We start from the raw sequence: 17,436 nt of genomic DNA, 5'->3' as shown, positions 1-17,436 counted from the left end.
TTAGGTTGGAATAGAAATCATCTTTTGAAAATAAATGGAGTTGGTTTCAGGGCTTGAAAGATTTAGGATTACCAATAGGGGAATACAGAGATTTGTCTTTTGTCTTTGAATCATATACTTCCTATAAAGAACAGAAAAAGATTATATTTCTGCTTTAGAATTTGAACCTCATTTAAGGTATTTCTAGGCATTAAATCACGCACAAATGTATTATAAGTTTGTTTCAAGTTTGTGAAAAGCTACCAGGATAATACTGACATGTTGGAACAATCTCAAATTATTTGAAAAAATTTGAACAGAAATTTCATTTTGTTTGGCAGGTATATTTGAATATGATAAAAAAAGTTCTTTTTTCTCTTAGACTGCCAAATCTATATCACATGACAGTTTTATAAATTACTGGGAGGTCAGGTTTTTTCCTGACAGAATATAAGACAATAATGATTTACACTTTTTATTGATTTTAATAGACAATCATCTAAAAGTGTTTTAAGTAGTTTCATTATTATTTATTTTTTTCAGCTGCCTTAAAAAATAACCACTTTTGCTTTTTTCAGGGGTTACTAAGATGATAAGTAACAAAGTCAGGAGCTCTTCCTATCCTCCATCATCACTTTATTTTACTCATGGAGATTGTGCCACTTCTCCCCTCCAAATGAATAATAGCTTTTAAAACTCCAAAACTTAGACTATTTGATGAGTTTTTATTTTGCTTCCATAGTAACTTGCTCTATTAATCATTTATTTTTTCATTTTTATTTTTTTAATTTTTGCAAGGCAATGGGGTTAAAGTGGCTTGCCCAAGGCCACACAGCTAGGTAAATATCAAGTGTGTGAGGTCAGATTTGAACTCAGGTACTCCTGACTCCAGGGCCGGTGCTGTATCCACTGTGCCACCTAGCTTCCCTCTATTAATCATTAAACAAGATTTTTTAATAAGTACCTTCTGTGTGTCAGACACTGTGTAAGATGGTGGGAATCAAAGAAATAAATGAAATATTAGTCCTAGCCCTCAAGGAGTTTATATCCTTTAGGAGAAAAACAATATGTTCACTTTTATAAACTACAAAACATACAAAATTAGTAAAATATAATTAGAAGCAGAAGAGGAGACCCCAGCACATGAGGGTGATTTGGAAAAGACTCAAAAGAGGTAGTTGAGCTGAGTTTTTGAAGGAAACTGGAGCTTATAAGAGTTGGACATGAAGAAAAAGTGCATTCCAAGCATGAAGGAGAACTCATGCATAGGCACAGTGATGTCAGTGATGTATGAGGAACAGCAGCAAGGGAACTGGCATCTGTTAAATTGGGGCTATCCAACCTTACTTTTAAAAGTTTTTATTGAAACAGTAGACAATATATTTTTGCCATTTTAGTGAGAGCTCTGTGGTGGTTCAACTTCATTTCCTAAAGAATTTAGTAAACCCACAGGCAGGCTGCATAAAATCACCCTTCAGGTCACATTTTGGACAGCCCTGTGTTAAATGTTTACTATGTGCAGATCCTAAGCACTTTATAGAGATTTCATTTGAGCATCATAGCAACCCTGGGAGAGGTAAACTGCTGTTGTGATAAATCGCTCTTGTGGCTTAATCATTTTATGATTGAGGAAACTGAGACAAGCAGAGGTTGAAAAAGTTAGCTGGACCCAGATTATGAAGTCTATAAGTGATAGAAGAGCTTGTATCTTTTCCTAGAGGTAATAGCCAATGGAGATTGAGTAGGAGGGGAGAAAAAAGGTTACAAAAGGGTTTTCTCAGATAGTGATAATAAAAGTATATATTCTCACCCTTCATAATATACTTAAAAATATTGGATGACTAAACAAAAAAACAGATTTTCGTGTTACCTTTATGTAATAGAAAGTCTCTTATAAATCTCAATTGCCTTTATCAGTTCTAGAGAAACTGATATGCTTCTGAGCATATTTATCAATTCATCAAAATACGTATCACCATGAAAACACTTGTTTTGAGGTTTTTTTCTTCTAGTAATGATGAATTTGTACTGATTCATATGAGGTTAAGTGATCTTGGTCATATTCTTTTACTTGCTTGGTCTCAAAATAAGAAGAGTAAATTAGATGACTTAATTTCCCTTCTAGCACTAATATATTATTTTCTTGTCTGGTTTCCTTGTTACCAACAACACACATTTGTGATGTAGCTTGTTTTGGATGTGGTTAAAAATACAATTTGGAATAGCCATGGAACAAATTAAAGCCAACTAATTAACTGGAATAAGACCCATAATCTTATTTTTGGTCACTCTTACTTTTAGCAACAGATATAACAGCCACTGACTTTTATGCATTAAGGAAGTTATGATTAAAGTTATGTGCAGGGCGGCTAGGTGGTGCAGTGGATAAAGCACCGACCTTGGAGTCAGGAGTACCTGGGTTCAAATCCAGTCTCAGACACTTAGTAATTACCTAGCTGTGTGGCCTTAGGCAAGCCACTTAACCCCATTTGCCTTGCAAAAAGAAATACCTAAAATAAAATAAAATAAAGCTATGTGCAAAAAGTAGAGAAAGATCAAAATTGGAAGACAATCATATTCCAGTGGACTGGGGGTTTGAGATTTTTCAGAAGCATCAAATTGAGATTTTAGTTATAACTCAGTGGCTGTAAAACCTAGAACCATCTTATCAAATCTTTTAGAGGATTTTAGAGTTGAAAGGGAACACTTTCATTTTATAGATAATGAAATCCAGACTCTTAAAGACAAAGTGATTAACCAAAGGTTGTAAATGATTTTCATGAACAGAAATATGGGATTTTATATTTATGATAATTTGTTCTTCTCTAAATAGTATTTTAATCAAATATTTGTTAAATATATTGCTTTTAACCTCTTAACTCCTCTACCCCCTTTGTTTTTTTTCTTTTAATTTTGTACACAACACAGTTTGTCATTATTAAAGAAGCTTCACTTTATCTTTTTTTTCCTAATAATTTTCAGGGGATTCATATCATGATAAACAATATTTTAAAATGTTATTTGAATGCCACAACAAAATATTCAATGTCAGAGACTCATTTCTGTGTCTGATTAAGAGAACCTTTTTCTGTTTTTAAAATGTCTTCACCTATGGTTTCTTAAGTTATTTCCTAAAGAGATTTTGTAGGTGATAAGATGAAAGAAAATTGATGATTTCAGTAGCAAAATAGTGTCTTAATATCTACTCAGATCTCCTTTGTTTGAAATGTTTTCTTAGACCTTCATGAAATGCTTACCTAGACTTTATCTTTTTTTTCAACAGCAACAATGGTGTGGTTGGTGAACATGGCAGAAGGAGACCCAGAAGCCCAAAGGAGAGTTTCCAAAAATTCGAACTACAGTAGCCAAAGTAGGAGAGACTTTTGTTTTCATATTCATTTTTTCTTGTTTTCTACTTATATTGTCATCTTATGGCTGAACAATATTGAGAAAAATTGAAGCGAATTATGTGGCCACAAAGTTTTTCCCTTTTTAAAGTATCAAAAAAGAAGAAAAGTGTATGTATCAGGGAAATTTTGGGAGGAATAGTCTTAGGAAATTCTAAGTCCTGGTTCAAGTGACTAGAGAGAACATTTCAGATCTGGAACTCATATCCATTTGGTTTCTAAGTTCTAATTCCTTGGTAAACAAGATTGCTAAGGGAGAAAATCTTGACATTGGGCTAGAGAAGGTGTTAACCTGTTAGTTTGGGCTTAATTAAACTGAATAATAGATTCATTCTTATAATAATTTTCCTATATCTACCATACGATCCCTTCCTCAGTTAAGTCATTTTTTTTTCAGTCGTATCTGACTTGACTCTCCATGACCTTATTTAAGGTTTTTGTGGCAAAGATACTAGAGTGGCTGCATCTCTTTTTTTTCAGCTCATTTTAGAGATGAAAAACTGAGACTTGCAGAGTTAACTGAACGTATCTTAACATATCTTAAGATAATAATGCTTTTTTTGTTTCATGGATTTACTTAATCTCTAATTTAGGTTCCAGAAAGATGAGCTTCATCTCTATAGGAAGAAATTTGAATCAGAAATGTATTAATAAATTTCAATAGGAAAATATTTCCATTTAATTTATAAGTTGTGTTTAAAAAGTAATGAAGAATGATCTTCTTATACTGTGACCTAAACTTAGGTAACACTTCAGAACAAAAGTTGAAGACTCTTACCAAGTAGTTGACTTCACCAAACTGAGGACATATCGTAACACTAGAGCTTTAATTCTTTGTTGCCATTTTCACCAAAGCCCCAGTAAACCAGAACCCACTTAGTGACAATGATGATGGTGGTTTTAATGAAGAATGGCAAGCTCAAAGAGATCGTAATCTGGGACACCACCATTCCACATCGGCATCCAGAGCTGCTGTACAGGAGCTTCCTGCAGGACCTTCCCACATACATGATGATCCTGAGGAAAGTATGTATCTGCTCCTTTAACTGGATAAGCTATAAGTATCAAATGGAATACTTTTAGTATCACCAAAGGGAATCACTGAATTAGGAATAATGAAGTAACTGCCCAGATATTGGTACTGGTTTTCAGAAGGTAAAGTTTCGGGGGCAGCTAGGTGGCTCAGTGGATAGAGCCCTGGCCCTGGAGTCAGGAGGACCTCCGTTCAAATCTGTCCTCAGACATTTAATTGCCTAGCTGTGTGACCTTGGGCAAGTCACTTAACCCTTTTGCCTTAAATAGATAAACTTCATAAAAAAAAGAAATATTTATTAAAAGAAAGTAAAGTTTCTTTAGACCTGGTCAATGATACAAGTTCTTTTTGAATACTGATAAAACTATCAGTTTACTGTTAAGTAAGGAACTATAATAATAATTATTGCAGTTATTATTTTTTTATTATTATTAGCAGCAGCAGCCTATAATAGCAGCTTGATACTTTTTACAATGTTGTTTTGATAAATTAGCCAAACTCTGCCTTCATTCTCAAATTCATGTTAAATTAGTATTTACAGATGTGAGTTTTAGCATTTGTTTAAAAAGAGAGGAGGGATGGGGCGGCTAGGTGGCAAATGGGGTTAAAAGGCTTGTCCAAGGCCACACAGCTAGGTAATTATTAAGTGTCTGAGGCCAGATTTGAACTCAGGTACTCCTGATTCCAGAGCCTCAGATCCACTGCCATGTAGCTGCCCCTGGTCCTATAATTTTTTAAAATTTTTCTTATTTTCAGAATTATTTTATTATATCTTGAGATTCCTGATTTATATTCTTATTTTTTAAAATTGTGAACTGATTTTTTTTTTATCCTTTTTTCCATTTTGTTACTATAAGTATCAAAAATGAAGTTACTTTGAGGAATGCTTTTATTTTTGTCCCATAAGCTTTGGTGTATTGTATCATCGTTATTTTTAATATCAATATTTATTGTTCCTATAATTTGTTCTTTCATACTATCTCATTATTTGGTCTCTGTTTTGATCTGTGTGTTTTGTTCATGTTTCCTTTATTCATTATATGGTTTTACCTTTTTTACATTTTCTTAGACCTTATATGATCCTTATACCTTAAGATCAATTCTTATAAAGGTTCTAGGGGATGTTAAGAAACATATATTTTTTAATTTTTACTTAATTATATTTATTTATTATTCCCACTTCATGCAGAAATAGTTTCCAACATTCATTTTTGTGAGATTTTGAATTCCACATTTTTCTTCTTTCCTCCTTTTCCTCTTCCTCCCTTTAACAGTGAGCAATCTGATATAGTTTATACATATATAAAACTGTGTTGAAACATTTCCATTTTAGTCATGTTGTAAAAAACTAATCAAAACAAAAGAAAACAAAAAACATGACAGGGAAAAACAAAACTTAAACAAAATTTTACTTTATTTTTTTTTGTTTACACATTACTAAAATATTCTTTTTTGTAAGAGTAAACATCATCTCCCCCCCTTATAAAAATAGAAAAATCTCACCAAAAATAAAGTGAGAACAAAATTGTACTTCATTCTATATTCAGGCACCATCAGCTCTTTCTTTGGGATGGACAGCATTTTTTATTATAAGTCCATCAGGAAAATTGCTTCCATTTTTTTTTCCATATTGCTAATTTTATTGCTATTGCTAATTTTATTTCTTTCCATCCATTCCTCCCCACTCCCATTTATTCTGTTCTCTCTCTCATTTCACTTTCTCCCTCCTTAAAAGTGTGTTTTGGGGCAACCAAGTGGGGTAGAGGACAGATCATCACCAACCCTAGGTCCTACCCCAGACACCCAACAACCACCCAGCCATGTGGTCCTGGACAGGCTACCCAATCCCCACTACCTTGCAAAAAAACAAAGCGTGTTATATCTGACCAGCTTGCCTCTCCTCTGTCACTGAACACTGCCCCTCCCACCCCCACCCCTTTCTCTCATCCCCTTCCTCTGCTTATTCCTCTAGGGTAAGATAGATTTCTATACCCTATTGAGTGTGTATGTCGTTTCCTCTCTGAGCCATTTCTGATGAGAATGAAGACTTACTCATTCCCCCCCGTTCCACTCCCTTGCAAAAGCTTTTTCTTTTTTTTTTAATATTTAATATTTATTTATTCTCATTTTGTACAAATAATGTTTTTTATACATTAATAAAATATTCTTGTTTAAGAATAAACAAAATATCCCCTCCCATAAACTTACTTGAGTGATAAAGGGGAGAGAAAAAAAATTAAAATTAAAAAAAATGTATGGGACAGCTAGGTGGCGCAGTGGATAAAGCACTGGCCCTGGAGTCAGGAGTACCTGGGTTCAAATCTGGTCTCAGACACTTAATAATTACCTAGCTGTGTGGCCTTGGGCAAGCCACTTAACCCCATTTGCTTTGCAAAAAAACAAAAAACCAAACCTAAAAAAAATAGTAATAATTGTAGGTATGGCCAAGTGACGCAATGGATGGAGAACCAGCCCTGGAGCCAGGAGCACTTGAGCCCATATCCAGCCCCATACACCCAACAATTACCTAGCTGTGTGACATGCAAGCCACCCCAACCCCACTGCCCTGCAAAAACCAAAAAATAGAAGGAAAAAAAAAGACTCAAAATAAAATAAAATAGTAATAACAGGGGTGGCTGGGTGGCAGGCAGAGCATTGGCCCTTGAGCCAGGAGCACCCGGGTCCAAATCTGGCCTCAGACACCCAATGATCACCCTGCTATGTGGCCCCAGGCAGGCCACCCAGCCCCATGTGCCCTGCACCCCCCCCAAGATAATAATAATAAAAAATGTGCTTCAGTCTTTGTTCCAACACCAACAACTCTGTCGTTGGTGGATCACATTCTTTATGATAAGTCCATCACAAAAGTTACTTCCATAGTTTTACACTGTTGCCATTGCTGACCGCAGCTCCCTCCTTTCATATTTCTCCACTAATATGTGCTATATTTTCTCTCTCCTTTCACTCTGACTCTGCTGTAGGGTATCTGAGTGGCGCAGCAGACAGATCCCTGGTCCTGGGGCCGAGAAGCCCTGAGCCCCCATACCACCCCTTAGGCCCAGCATCCACCTGGCCCTATGGTCCTGAACAGGCCTTCCAATCCCAGCCCCTTGCAAGAAGTAAAAAGGAAAATGTGTTATATCTGACCATTCTCCCCCCATGGTCCATCCTCTCCTCCATCACTCACATCCACCCCTTCCTCCTGTCCCCCGCCTTTTCTTCTTACTCCAGATGTCTATACCCCATTGAGTATATTTGCTGTTTCCTGTCCTAGCCACCTCTGATGAGAGCAAAGATTCCCTCATTTCCCCCTTGCCTTCCCCCCTTCCATATCATTGCAATAGCTCATTGTAATAAAGAAAAAACTTATTATATGAAATATCTTGGCCTATTCCCCCTCTCCTTTATCTTTCTCCCATTACATTTCCCTTTTTTCTATTGACTCTATTTTTACACCATATTTTATCTTCAAATTCAGCTTTCTTCTGTGCTTCTACCACAAAAGCTCCTTCTACCTGCTCTATTAATTGAGAAGGTTCATATGAGTATTACCAGTGTGATTTTTCTATGCAGAAATACATGCAATTCATCATCATTAAGTCCCTCATATTTTCCCCTTCTCCTCCACTCTCTATGCTTCACCTGAATCCTGTATTTGAAGATCAAACCTTCTGTTCAGTTCTGGCCATTCCAACAGGAACATTTGAAATTCCCCTGGTTCATTGAAAGTCCATCTTTTTCCCTGGAAGAGGACATTCAGCCTTGCTGGGTAGTTCATTCTTGGCTGCATTCCCAGCTCTTTTGCCTTCCAGTATATTATATTCCAAGCCCTACGAGCTTTCAATGTAGCTGCTGCTAAGTCCTGTGTAATCCTGACTGCAGCTCCACGATATTTGAACTGTGTCCTTCTGGTGGCTTGTAATATTTTCTCTTTGACTTGGGAGTTCTGGAACTTGGCTATATATAATATTCCTGGGGGTTGGTTTTTTGGGATCTCTTTTTTGAGGGGGGTGATCTCTGGATTCTCTCCATTTCTATTTTGCCCTCTGCTTCTAGAATATCAGGGCAATTTTCCTGTAGTAATTCTTTGAAAGTGATGTCAAGGCTCTTTTCCTGATCATGACTTTCAGGTATTCCATTAATTTTTAAATTGTCTTTCCTAAGTCTGTTTTTCATATCAGTTGTTTTTTTCAATGAGATGTTTCACATTTTCTTCTAATTTTTCATTTTTTTGGTTTTGAAGTATTGAGTCCTGATTTCTTGTAAATTCATCAATCTCCCTGAGTTCTATTCTTTGTCTGAAGGATTTGTTTTCCTCAGAGAGTTTTCATATCTCTTTTTCCATCTGGCCAATTCTGCTTTTTTAAAGCATTCTTCTCCTCAATAACTTTTTGAATTGTTTTATCCATTTGACCTAAGCTGGTTTTTAGCATGCTATTTTCTTCAGCATTTTTTTGGATTTCCTTGACTAGGCTGCTGACTTCATTTTCGTGTTTTTCCTGCATCTCTCTCGTTTCTTTTCCCAGTTTTTCTTCCGACTCCCTCATTTGATTTTCAAAGTCTTTTTTGAGCTCTGTCATAGCCTGAGCCATTTCTGCTTTTTCTTGGAGTCTTTAGATGCAGGAGCTTGTGCTTCCTCATCTTCAGACTGAGTGTTTTGATCCTTCTTGGGCTCATATGCAAAATATTTCTCAATGGTGTTCCTCTTATTTCTCTGCTTGCTCATTTTCCCAGCCTAAGCCTGTTTTGGGGGTGCTTCCTGAGCTTTTGGGACATTCCCACAAGGATCTCAGTGTGTGAGGCTCTGTCCTCCCTCCTGGTCTGTGAATGACCATAAGTGCCCCCCTCTGCCACGGGGCTGAGGTGGGGGGGCCCCTGCTCTTCTATGGGAGGCTTAGACTGCGATCAGGATCTGAATGTGGTCAGAGCTCCAGAGTCCTGTTCCAGAGGCAGAGGACAGAGCTAGGCAATCTCTCTCTCTTCACTCCCCTCCCTAGGTTCAATGGGCTCATGCCCTGGGGGCTCCTGCTTACCCAGCTCTGCCTGCTTCTGTTCCTCAATCTGGGCTGTGCTGGCCAAGCTGCTGGCTGTGTGCCCTGAGGGCTGGGCTTCACATGCTTGCTCTGGCAGAGGTCCATTCCCCCCACCTCCACCCATTCCCCCAATCTGTGCCCAGTGCTCCCCAAGGCATAGCTCAGGAAACTCCCCCACTGCCATGAGCCACAGCTCCCAGCACCCTTGGGCTGCCTCCGGGAGGCTGAAGTTCTTTCATCCTGGTAGCCCACCCCTCCAACCCCGGGGAGCAGAGCCTTTCTGCTCTTTTCCAGGTTACCTTGAGTAGGAGAACTGCTTCATTGGCTCCCTCTGTGGGTTCTGTCTCTCAAAAGTTTAGTTAGAGTCCTTAGTTTCGAAGTTTTATGAGAGAGCTTCTAAGAGAAGTTCCTCTCTCTTGTCACCATCTTGGCTCTGCCGCCCCCCATCCCATTATCAGTTTTTAATGCGTGTGTGTATGAAATTCAATTTTACTTCTAAATATATTTTCAAATATACATATATATTATATATACGTATATATGTGTATATTATGTATATGTATGTATATATATATATATGTATGGAATTCTGCTTACACTTATTCTTGTTACACATTTTTTTGGTTTGTTTTTCTTAGTTGGATTAGTGGGTAGATGGGGGCAAGGTGGTAGTGAGGATGATAGCAATAGTGATGGGGAAAAAAGAGTTAATGAAACATTTTTTAAATGCACCAAAGAGGGAACTTCTGAAAAAATAAGCAAGCCAGTTTTGAAAGTAATGTGTAGAATTTATTGCATACTTTTTTTAAAAAGCAGGAGATATAAGATGAAAATATCACAGTTCCATATGGAATTCTTTTATGTTGTGATAAATGTGTGGTAATGATCTCTTCTTTGACATTTCCGTTCAAAATTTTTAAAAAGTGGAAAGAAAAACTATCATCTTCAAACTTCTCAGCAGATTCTTCTGAATTACTAGACACTTCTTTCCTTGTTCTTTTTTCTTAATTTAAGGCAATGGGGTTAAGTGACTTACCCAAGCTCACTCAGCTAGACAATTATTAATTGTTTGAGGTCAAATTAGAACTCAGGTCCTCCTGACTCCAGGGCCAGTACTGTATCCACTGCACAACATAGCTGCCCCTTCCCTGTTCTTTTTATATCATACTTCCACATATGGATGGTGTGCTGGCTGGTGGAGCCACCTGTGTTTTCTTGGTGTTGTTAGGCCAAAGTTAGTTCAAGCAACAGAGAATCAATCCATACTTTGCTGCATCTCAACTTCAGATGCTGCATTGAGGGTACAGTCATCTGCAAACAGAAGATCATGTACCAACACTCCCTCCACTTTGATCTTGGTAAAGTGAAGAATTTGCTGTCAATGTGGTGGGCTGACTGTGAGGCCATGTTCATCCTCAGTGAAGGTGTTTGATAACATGGCTGAAAACATCATATTAAAAGCATGGAAGCAAGGACAGATCCTTGTTTCACTCCATTGGTGGACTGGGAGAGCTCAAGAGCATTGTCCATTATATAGAACCCAGGCATGCACACCGTCATGGAATTGACGTACAATACTGATGAACTTCTCCAAGCAACCAAATTTTATCATAATTTTCCATAAATCTTCATGACTGATGGTATCAAAGGCCTTGGTCAATTCTACATGTTGTATACAGAGCTCTGTTCTGTTCCTGGCATTTTTCCTGGAGTTGTCAGACAGGAAACACCATATTGACTGTTCCTCAATCCTCTCTGAAGCTACACTGGCTCTGAGAGAGATGACCATCTTCCAGGCGAAGGTCCAGCCTATTGAAAAGGATTTTGGCAAGAATCTTACCAGCAGTGACTAAAAGAGAAATACCCCTGTGATTTTCACAGGACAATCTATTCCCTTTACCTTTATAGAGATGGACTATGGTGGCATCCTTGAATTCTTTGGGAATAGCTTCTTCATGCCATTTAACCTGGAAAATTTCAGTCAGGTTTCAGATGAGCAATGGACCCCCCACCTTGTAGAACTCAACTGGAATAGAATCAGCAGGTACTCTGACACATGAAGGGAGTCTAATGGCATTCAAAACTTCTTCTTCAGTTGGAATTTTAACATCACACCATCCATACATGGAACCATTGATTAAATTAATAGAGAAATTTTGAGGATTGTGGACAAGTTCACTTCCCTTGGAAGTGTCCTTTCCAAGGAGGGACACACTGACAATGAGGGTAACACTTGCATTGCCAGAGCTAGCTTAGTATTTTGGAGGCTCTGAAAGAAAGTGTGGGAGAGAAGATGTATTAGACTGACTACCAAACTGAAGGTCTACAGAGCCTTTATGTTGACCTCATGGCTATATGTCTGTGATATCTCACAATCTACCAGCGCCATGTTAGGAAACTGAATCACTTCCATTTAAATTGTCTTAGGAAGATTCTGAAGATCACTTGGCAGGAGAAGATTCCAGACACTGAAGTCTTTTCTTGAGTTAAACTGCCTAGCATTTCACCTTTACTATAGAGAGTGCACCTTTGATGGACTGGACATGTTGTTAGAAAGCCAAAAAAAAACCTATTTTATGGAGAACTCATGCAGAGAATCAGAAGAAAGGATGCCAAGATACCCTGAAGGTCTCATTGAAGAACTTTAGAATATTGTACAGCATGGGAGACATTGGCACAGGACCACCCAGCATGGCATGCCTTCATCATGAGGGTGCTGCATTCTATGAGAAAGGCAGAATGGAAGCAGCTCAAAGGAAATGTTTAGAATAAGCACCCCTGGTGTTCACATGGACTATTTGTGCCCAGCCTGTAGTAGAGCATTCCAAGCTCATATTGGTCTGATCAGCCACAGTTGGACACATGTAATTTTTCTCAAACATAGTGATGCCTTTTTTGTCTTCTTTGATAATGCAGGAAGAATCAACTGTGTCATTCTTAATCTTCTGCATTGTATCTGGTTTTACAGTTTGTTTGGGCATATTTTTCCTCCATTATTATAAGCTTTCTTTTACCAAGTTTTTGGATAAACATGTTATTCCTGATTCTTTTGAGATAGATTAATTCTCTCTCTCTCTCTCTCTCTCTCTCTCTCTCTCTCTCTGTGTGTGTGTGTGTGTGTGTCTCTTTTAATTTATTTAAGGCAATGGGGTTAAGTGGCTTGCCCAAGGCCACACAGCTAAGCAATTATTAAGTGCTTGAGGCTAGGATTTGAACTCAGGTCCTCCAGACTCCAGGGCCAGTGCTCTATCCACTATACCACCTAGTAGCTGCCCATAGATTCTCACTTAAGTCAGCAACCAGTATAGGGGAAAGTGTTTGGAGCCAGACAACCTGGGTTCAAATCCCAACTCCTTTTTGCTACCTGGGTGATTTAACTTCACTGGACTTAATTGATCACATTTAAAAATTAAAAGGTTGAATCATATGATATCTAAAGTCCCTTTCAGCTCTAGCTCTATGATCCTAATCTGAGATTATGATCCAAAGGTCTTCAGCACTATCTGTGTATACAGTTTTTCTGCTCCTTTTTTTTTTTAAACCACCGAGAGTCTAAATTTTCAACTGGGAACCCACGAACCTCAGCATCTGACCTACCAGCAGCCTGCTAGACAGCTCCATTTGGATGTCCCATAGGCATGCCAAACTCAACATATTCTTCCTAAAGCCATCCCTCTACCTAACTTTTTCTGTTTTTACTGAGAGCATTGTCAATCTTCCAGTCACCCAAGTGATATAATTAATTCTTCATTTTATCCCCCTATGCCCTCTCTCCCTCAACTCCCACCCCCTCCCTGCCCCTCATTGAATCACTTGCTGTGTCTGATTAACCCAAGGTTCACAACATCTATCCTACCTATCCCATGAACACGCTTTCTAATTATGCTGCCAAATTTATATTCTACTGTAAAGATCTGACTTTGTCATTCCCTTGTTTAATATAACTTCATTGACTTCATCTTGCCTTCAAAATAATATATAAACTCCTTTCTTTGACTCTTAAAGCCCTTGATAATATGCCTCCAACCTATATATATATATGTTTCCAGACTTTTGAATTTTTCTCCCAGTCTGCATTCCAATCATATCAGTTTGCTTGCCATTTCCTATACATGACATTACATCTTTCACCTTCATGCCTTTGTAGTGATATACACCTTGAATGTCTCCTTCCTTACCTCTGTTTTTTGGAATCCTTATATTCCTTCAAGACTCACTTCAAGTGCCAGTCCCTCAAGGAAGTCCTTCCTGATCCCCCAGTGCTTGGTGATTTTTCTCTTTCCTCCCCACAAAGAATTACTTGTGTATATTTGATATTGATATGTGTATATTATTTCCCTCCAGGAAAAAAATAATCTCCTTGTTTATTTTGTTTTCTTTTTGTATAGCAGCACTGTCATGCCTTGCACCTCAGAGTTGAACTTGTCCAAGTCCTTGTGTTTTCTGTTCAAAGCATAATAATGCAAATACATTACTGTTTTTTTCTGGCATTAAATTATATTGCAGGTCAAATCATGTCTCCTAAATCTAAAATTAATTATACCATGTGTATTTTCCATAATGTTTCACCCAGAATTCAAAATAATAACTTTTTTTATATTCTAGCACCATCATTTATGTCATACACCTATTCCTTAACCCTTTTTCAGCTTAGTAAACTTGATACAGTGTTGATTTGATGAAATGGCAATAGAGCATGATTATCTTACTAAACAGAACTTCCAAAGTTTAAAATGTTAATTTTTTTTTTTAAGTTTTTGCAAGGCAAATGGGGTTAAGTGGCTTTCCCAAGGCCACACAGCTAGGTAACTATTAAGTGTCTGAGGCTGGATTTGAACTCAGGTACTCCTGACTCCAGGGCCAGTGCTCTATCTACTATGCCACCTAGCCGCCCCAAAATGTTAATTTTTAAAAAAAAAAATTAAATGATTTTATATTTTGAATAACTGGGATCTTTGGGCAAATATATTTCTTCATGTTTCTATTCTTTTCTTTTCAGGAGGTGTAAAACTTGGACTAGGGGATTTCATATTCTACAGTGTTCTTGTTGGCAAAGCCTCAGCAACAGCTAGTGGAGACTGGAACACAACAATAGCCTGTTTTGTAGCCATATTAATTGTAAGTATAGCCTAACAAATGTCCCTAAGGCTGCAGCTGTGATCATCCTGTTCCTTTAAAGGCAAGCATGGTAGTCATATGGAGAAGTAGCCATGTTAGAAAGCTGTCCATTGCAATTTTCTTCACCTCATTCTTTTCAAAAAGGAAGATTCCATCTCTTACTGTTAGAAGTTACAGGATTGGGTCAGGTAGGTAGCATAGTAAATAGAGCACTTAAATAAATAAAACAAAAATTAAATAAAATTTGAAAAAAGAAGTTATAGAATTTAGTGGTTTGTGTTCTCATGGACTGAAATTTTGTTGTTTTTCATTTCTGCCATTTTTTTCAAGGCCAGGTGGAAGATTGTAAAAATTTTTTGTTATTTTATGTCTAGTAATTAAGTTTTTTTCCTTTTGAAAAGTTTATTTCAATTTTCTTGCTTAAAGTTGCGTATGTGTATGAAATATACTGAATAATTGTAATTAGATTGCTATAAATCAATGAAATGAGTTTTGCCTTATTTTATACTAGGAACCTTGAAAATTTTTTCAGTTACTTTCTTCCACAGTATTTAGAATATTAGGATTTTTAAAATTTAACTTAAAAGAAGAGAGTATTCAACTGGTTAATAATTACATGAAGGAAAATAACATCAAATTGCAAAGTGGTTGCATAAGTGCATTTCAATTTATGACTTCTTTTTACCTTTTATGCAGGGTTTGTGCCTTACCTTACTGCTTCTCGCCATCTTCAAGAAAGCATTGCCTGCTCTTCCAATCTCCATCACCTTTGGGCTTGTTTTCTATTTTGCTACAGATTACCTTGTGCAGCCTTTTATGGACCAGTTAGCTTTCCATCAATTTTATATCTAACACATTGAAAATTGGAATCCCATGGATTTTTCTCCTTTGACTGTAGTAAAATCTGGAGAGGACAAAAAAGTTTTCCTCTTCCCCATGGAACAGTTTCAAGATTCCCAGCTGGACTTGTTGCAACTTTCTCCCAGTTTTTTGTGAGAACTTGCCTCCCTGAACACTGAAAGGCAGTAAACAGTTTTAAATATATTGATTTCTTTTGCTACAAGAAGCCACCAGGGTTTGCGGAATAAAAATAGAAGGGACAATAGGCCAAAAAGTTGCTAATGCTTCCACCAGCAATTTATCCCTTGGTCACAGGTAGCTTTTACCAACACTACAGACTCTCAGGACTATGATTGCCAAGAGGTTAAATGAGGGAAGTTGTTAAACCAAACAGTAATCTTTATCCGAACCCACATGATGAAAAAATCAACCCAATAAATCTGTATTAGTTAAGTGTTGAACCATTTGGGGGTATCACCAGTGGACAGATATCTGCAGCCAAATGGAATGGAATAAAAGGAGGCAGCTTGTCATTTCCAGACTTTTATGCTAGAAGTTCAAGTCATTTTCCTATAAGAGAAGCTCTTCTACGTTGGTCAAGCCAGGTGCTTAGGCAGATTTTAATGGTTTTATTTCTCAAGCACTGAAGTTTTATCTCTTTACTTTTCCTGTTTCTTCCCAACCTCAATCTGATGTAAATTGGGTTGGTCTATCTCAGAGAACTTTGGTTCAAGATTGAGTAGGTATTGGTGGTAAGGGAACTGTTGTTCAAATCTTGTTCCTCATCAGGATTCTGAGAATGCCTTTGGATATTCAGCTAAATTTCTCTTCTTTCTTGCTATGATAATAACATGCAATTAATCTTTTTTTTTTCAACAGGCACAGCATTCCAAGTTCACTTTTCCCCATATGCCTTCAGTATCTTCCTCCTTCACCCCAAACTGCATGTAATTCTACTCCCCAAACAAGTAAGACAGAGATGTCTGTCATGGGAGTAGATGGATGACCCAGTTATTTTAGGATATTATCTCAAGCATGTTTGTATGCTTGTAAATTGCTGCAGTTAACCTTTTTGTTGTAATTTCTTCACTAATACACAGACTCCTTCAAAAGTTTGTGGCCAAAAGCCAGGGAATTAAAACAAAATATATTGCTTTGTGATATTCTGCCTTTCCTTCCTTGTTTCTTTCTCTTAGTCTGACTCTGTTTCTGGCAGTTGTTGAGAATTAGAAGGAACTGCTGAAGGCAAATTTTTTTTTGGTAGTTTATGAATCAATTTTTTTTAGCAAAGTTGGAAACCAGTATGTAGGAAGATATTATTTTCAGGTTGCTATCTTGGCTTATGGAAGAGTAGGGGGTTAAGAGGAGAAGTCACTGATCAGGGAAGAAGAGGCTTCAAGCAGCTAATAAGGCAAACAAACCAAATGCTAAAAAGCAGATACCAAATCATTTATCAAAAACCTTACAGTTGTTTTTTTGGGGTTACACTTCTCCTATTGCAGATTATTTCAAAGTATCTTTGTTTGAATTGGGGACAGTGAAGACACTTAGCTTAAGCAACAGGGAAATTCAGATACTATACAAGTTCACCAAACAAACGAAAAGAAAATCTGATGATCTGCCCTTTCTAGAGGTAATATCTCTAAATAAAGTCTGTGTGTGTAGACAGGGCACAAATTCTGTTGGCCCTCTTTACCTCAAAGAACCCCCAGCTTTTAGTGATCAAGAAGAATGAGACAGTGCTGTGGCTCAGGAATGGCCAGTATCATCCCTGCTGTCTAACTTGTCTTTAGTTGTAAATATACTTTTTTTAGATTAGAGCAGTTCCCTTTGGGGCCTGAAATATATGCACTCTGCCATTGGATGACCTCTCTGGTTTATTATGGTAATAAGTGAAATACGTGTATTCACCTGGTTTATTGATTTTATGTTCAGATAATGCCTTTGTATCTAAACATTTGGTGATTTTAGATTGTTTTGGGAACTTCAGTGGAAATGAAGGATGCAAAAAGAAAGGATGAGTTTC

At 37.4% G+C, this 17,436-nt stretch overlaps 1 protein-coding gene across 3 annotated transcripts in view; it reads left to right on the top strand.

Annotated features, from left to right (window-relative positions):
- PSEN1 (presenilin 1) overlaps positions 1-16,571 on the top strand; it is a 52,193-nt gene extending 35,622 nt beyond the window's left edge. For all 3 annotated transcript variants that reach the window (XM_074235779.1, XM_074235782.1, XM_074235781.1), the window contains 4 exons: positions 3,263-3,349; positions 4,242-4,412; positions 14,452-14,570; positions 15,267-16,571. In XM_074235779.1, the coding sequence (XP_074091880.1) occupies positions 3,263-3,349; positions 4,242-4,412; positions 14,452-14,570; positions 15,267-15,422 (533 nt within the window). In that variant the 3' untranslated portion in view covers positions 15,423-16,571. The remainder of the gene's footprint in view (positions 1-3,262; positions 3,350-4,241; positions 4,413-14,451; positions 14,571-15,266) is intronic.
- The last annotated feature ends 865 nt before the right edge of the window (positions 16,572-17,436 follow it).

This window comes from Macrotis lagotis, chromosome 4 (genome assembly GCF_037893015.1).
Source record: "Macrotis lagotis isolate mMagLag1 chromosome 4, bilby.v1.9.chrom.fasta, whole genome shotgun sequence".
NCBI classification, from domain to species: Eukaryota; Metazoa; Chordata; class Mammalia; order Peramelemorphia; family Peramelidae; genus Macrotis; species Macrotis lagotis.
Note: the sequence above shows the minus strand (reverse complement) of the source record. Positions and strands in the feature narration are given on the sequence as shown.